The 4,750-nt window shown below is 37.6% G+C and overlaps 1 protein-coding gene across 3 annotated transcripts; it reads right to left on the bottom strand.

The window, feature by feature from the left end:
* Positions 1 to 899: 899 nt before the first annotated feature.
* On the bottom strand, positions 900 to 3,299 carry LOC104450999 (LOB domain-containing protein 4). 3 transcript variants are annotated; one of them, XM_010065740.3, is made up of 2 exons: positions 2,939 to 3,299; positions 900 to 1,479 (listed from the first exon to the last, which is right to left on the bottom strand). In XM_010065740.3, exons 1-2 carry the CDS (start codon positions 3,113 to 3,115, stop codon positions 1,168 to 1,170), a joined length of 489 nt encoding a protein of 162 aa, XP_010064042.2. In that variant the 5' UTR covers positions 3,116 to 3,299; the 3' UTR covers positions 900 to 1,167. The 3 variants fall into 3 exon arrangements, with proteins under 3 accessions (XP_010064042.2, XP_018730826.2, XP_018730825.2); XM_018875281.2 differs by lacking the exon at positions 2,939 to 3,299 and adding an exon at positions 1,647 to 2,433; XM_018875280.2 differs by lacking the exon at positions 2,939 to 3,299 and adding an exon at positions 1,957 to 2,433.
* Positions 3,300 to 4,750: the final 1,451 nt, after the last annotated feature.

Raw genomic sequence — 4,750 nt, 5'->3', positions numbered from 1 at the left:
CGCATGTTATTTAAATCAAACTTACAATCATGTAGGTGATATTAGGATCTATTTCGTGTCATCAAAAGTCAAGATTCAATGAAATTTCCCTCCACTCGAGGGAGGGAGGAAAATATCGCCTAGTAAGAAACGGGTTCGTTCTCATGACTAAATTAAATAAAGGAGCGTGCCGGCCGCAGGACCCCATCCTCAAACGACAATTATGATGCATATAGTACCTTTTGATGGCATAAATCTTTGCCCACGTAAGTCCACGTTATGCTCTTTTCAACTTCATATTCCCGACCACTATTGAGATCCGTTCGACCCCAGTTGCTAACGCAGGTGACCCTCCAGCCTTCCATCCCGTAATAAACTAGTCAATGCTTGGAGATCATGATTGGGTTAGGTATGGTGTTGTTGTCTCGCTTTACCTTTCATATATAAGTCTCGTGGGTTCGTTTCGGCACTTTAGAAATACAATGGCAGTGGACAAAACATCAAACTTCCCCATGCATGCATCTTAATCATTAGCTAATACGCACGCACTCGAATGCCGAGTTTGGACTCTTTATCACCTGATCTCGAGATCCAGCTTTTACAAATGTCAAGTGTTGCAGCGGTAAAAGCACAAGAGAAGACGAGCGACACGCGGTGTACCACGACTAAGAAATCTCACTCAGGGACAAACATAGCAATTTTTATATTAAATGCTCCAAACACAAGTCTATCATCCGATTCGATGTCTGCGCAATTATTTCAACGTTCGATTGAAATTTGTCATGTCACTTGATAAATAAGTTTTCCCAAGACTTCTCGGTACCTTCAGCATTTCTAGAGATCGGACATGTTTTCGGCTCCATTCGCCTCATAATCGATAACAGCTCGTTAACAGCACACACGGGTAAAATCAGACGAGAGAAAATGAAGCCATTCTGAAAATTTAATATAAAACCTTTAGACATGATCATAGAGAAGTTGAACACCCGTAAAAAAAAACGTCTCTCTAATGCTATACATTCTGATGAACCATCATATGCTCCGTGATGTCAGGTGGAAATCCGAGGGGATAAGAGAGATCGCCTGCATGAGAAGTACCACGACTTTATAGCTAGCTAGTGAGGAAAATTAGAAGATCTGCATACGAATGGATGAGAACAGTGAAGGCAGCATCAGAAATGATTCATGTCATGACCACAAAGAGTCCTCGACATCGGCCTGCTCAACCCCGTTCAAAGGGTAATATGACCGCCTGGAATGCGAGCTATCGTTGTTGGTGGCCGCGATGGCTGAGCTCGAGGTCGAAGGGAACTGAGGCGTTTGCAGGCGCATGTGGACGACCTCGGCCTGCGCGAGCGCGAGCTGGTTCTGAAGCACGTCGACCTGTTGCTGCAGCGACGATATGGCCCCAACGCAGCCATATACAGGGTCTCGCATCCTTGCATTTGCCTCGTACACCATGGAGCTCACCGCATCACTCCTCTGGTGCTCTGGTAATTCCTGAGAATATAAATGTGACGTTAGCGATTGATGAAATACTCGGGTTTACTAAATCCGAAATGCTCCTAAACCTTTCAAAATTTTCTTAAATTGACACGCAAATTCGTACATAATCTAAGTTAGTACAAGTAATAAAGAAATAGCCGAAAATTATACACATGGTTAACCTGCCGAATTGAGAAACGCTCCTCCATTATTAAACCAATAACTTAGGTCGTCATTGTCGGGTCATGATTACGCAATACCGACTTTTCTTTTTGGCTTGGATTCCCTCATGGTGATATTGCTCTTTATGCTCCAACAAGCAGATAACGACTCACCAGAGTAAAACTTCGTGTGGCTTCCCGACTTTATCTCCGTAAAATCATGTACTTAAAAGCAGAATGACAGGAACGGCTCTCCACGGTCCACACCACTTTTACATTCTAAAGTTGGAAAATAAGCAGACATGACCAAAAGAAAAGGCTAGCGCCTCACCTCATGGTCACAAAAAGTAGGCGTCCGCTCTCCTTCTTTTTCTCTTTGAAATCCTTGATGATCACGCCTAATTCCTTCCTTTCTCCAAATCACCATAAGCGATCATATTTACACAACTGAGGCTTAAGCACTAAGACTTTTAATTTAGCAAATGTATCAATTCCATTAACAAGTACGAGTTTCCAAATTATACTAGTTGTAAATCATTTCTTCTTATTTCCCGTCTTTTTCTCCTTTTTCTTGCAGAGATCTACTTTTTTTTGGTCGTGATGTTTGAGGGTTACTTTAAAATTTATCTACGAATTTGAACTTCGTCGGCATAAAGAAGACAAAAACAATAAAAAAAAAATTAGTGCATATAGCACTTCTATACTTGATGATGTGAAGATCTTTTAAAACAATTAAAGCCTAGTCATCCCATATGCTAAATGGAAATTGGTCAAAAAGTCGCCTTTTGGATAAAAAAAAAAAAGACGGAGAAACCTCGGTAATGGTGGGGTCTCCTTTGCTTTAGCTTTTGCCCAACAGAAATTAACCACAATAACTGACATGAGAAATGGATATGGTCATTGCAGTCGATCTTCTTGTTTCCGTAACAACTGATTAAGTTGATCTTTGCCCGAATTGAATGAACGAAAATGAATCACCGCCACTTATGGAGAGGGGAGTGCATGCATCCAGAGAAGAGGGAAATCAACGAAGAACCAGTATCGTAATTCCTCATGAGCTGTAATTACTTTCATTTCTAGATAAGTATGCATGTTGAAGTTTCCTGCAAGACAGACGGGGTTTTGATAATGGTTTCATAGATGTTCATGTAATTTTCCTCCACATAATGTAAGATAGCTTTGGTTTTGGGGATTCAGAGTTTGGATATAGTGATAACCTATGTTTTTCACTCATCCTAAAATTGTGGAAGGACATTAGAGCAGAAAGTCAGGCATGCAAAAGCCATAGAATGGGGGAATATGATAAGCTAAACCTGTAACATCTTGTTGACATTGCTGGCACCGAAGACCTTGTGAACGATAGCGAATTTCTGGGGCTGATCAGCTGGGAAGTAAGGAGCGAACACGCAGTCTCGAGCGCATCTCCTCCTGAGCAGTTTGCACGCCGCGCATGGCGACAGCGTTCCTTGTTTTCTTCCACTCTCTTTCATGGTTCTCTCTCTCTCTCTCTCTCTCTCTCTGATCCTTTCAGGAAATTAAGCCAATTAAATAATATTTATGATAACAACCAAACTATGGTACTAATTTGAGCTTAAAGATGTATGAACTGAGACAGGAGGAGGAAAAGAAGAGGAAGAAGAAGAAAGTAGCAGAAGAGGGGGAACTGAAGGTTGTGCTGATGGTTTCTTTTATAGAGTTAAAATGAATTGAAGTGTGACAGCATATCTTTGGAGGGTCCTCCTAAAGGAAAAACCCTAGATTTTGCTGGGGCACCGAACATCGTTTTTCATTAAGATTATTTGGACCCACCTCCAGGTATCGTATTTTTTCCCCTTGTCCTTTTTCGTTTTTCCTCTTTGGAAAAGGAATTAAAGTTGAAAGAGACTCTAGTATAATGGGTTATTATTATGAGTATTTTTGTACATCAATATAAAAGTTTTACCTGTTCTACGAGTAAAAAGACAAACTCAGTTATACTCGGCATCTTTCTTCATTTTAAGTGGGCACAATTCTTTAATTTCGTGCCACGGATTTTGTTCTTTTCTGCAGGTACATTTAAATAAATGTCGGTGACTTTCAACTTTTATAAAGAAAATGACCATTTATTTCTTTTTTATATAACTAGCCAGTAGTTTACCAACGCTTGTCAACACTTTGGATTTACTAAATACCACTTTTGTAAGATTAAATTACCAACTATTATAGGGTTATCAACTCCCATTTGATTTACGTATTAACCTTTGTATTGTTATCCTTAATTTACCAACATTTCTATTAAGTTGCCGATTTTTATATGTCTTGGGAGCAACACTTATGTTTACACACTCCTTTTAGAGATTATTAATCTAAATCACAGTGACCGGCCAACTTTTCTCACAATATTAAATTACTAACTCTCATTTGAGTTACTTACCAACATTTATATGATTTTTTTTATTTGGCAACTTTTCTTACTATTTACAAATTTTATTCGCATGTCTTATCATATGGATTACGTTTACCAACTTTTATAAAAAAATATATAATTACTAGTCTTAGTTAGAGTGACTTACCAACTTTTTCTCTAGTTAAGTTACAGTCAATTTGAGGTTATCGACTCTCATTTGAGTTACTTATCGATCTTTCTTTATTAACTTACCAACTTTTATTTATCTCTTTTAGTTATGCCTTAAATTTACCAGGTTTTATATGATATTACTTATTAACATTTAAGTTAAGTGATTTATCAACTCTTTTCTGATCATATTATTAAATAATTATGGATAACCAACTCCCAATTGAGCTATTTACCGATGTTTATTTGAATTTTTTTTACCTAACAACATTCTATTGGATTTCTTCATTAGGAATAGAATTGTTTCATCATCAAATAAAGGTTGGTAATCTCATGTGATGGGCAGTAAATTTCATAGCTTGGTAAGAAAGTTAAAAAAAAAAAAAAAAAAATGGAAGGAATAAGATAAAAAAAAATTGCTAGAGAAAACGAAGTTAAAAATTTGAAAAAGTTAAATAGAAATTGATAATTAATTCAAATAAGAGTTAGTAACGTAGATGTTTAATTAATGATTTATTAGTAGAAAATGATTGATGAGACAAGATTTGCACGATAAGACTTTTGAATCAAA

This window comes from Eucalyptus grandis, chromosome 6, assembly GCF_016545825.1.
Source record: "Eucalyptus grandis isolate ANBG69807.140 chromosome 6, ASM1654582v1, whole genome shotgun sequence".
NCBI lineage: Eukaryota > Viridiplantae > Streptophyta > Magnoliopsida > Myrtales > Myrtaceae > Eucalyptus > Eucalyptus grandis.
The sequence above is the reverse complement of the archived record's forward strand: the minus strand, read 5'-3'. Positions and strand labels throughout refer to the sequence as shown.

What these genes read in the sequence shown, in the direction of transcription:
- LOC104450999 (XM_010065740.3), bottom strand. Translation starts at nt 3,115, where the DNA reads ATGAAAGAGAGTGGAAGAAAACAAGGAACGCTGTCGCCATGCGCGGCG. An exon ending in ATGTCAACAAGATGTTACAG is followed by an intron (nt 1,480 to 2,938) that starts GTTTAGCTTATC and finishes TTATATTCTCAG; the next exon opens with GAATTACCAGAGCACCAGAG.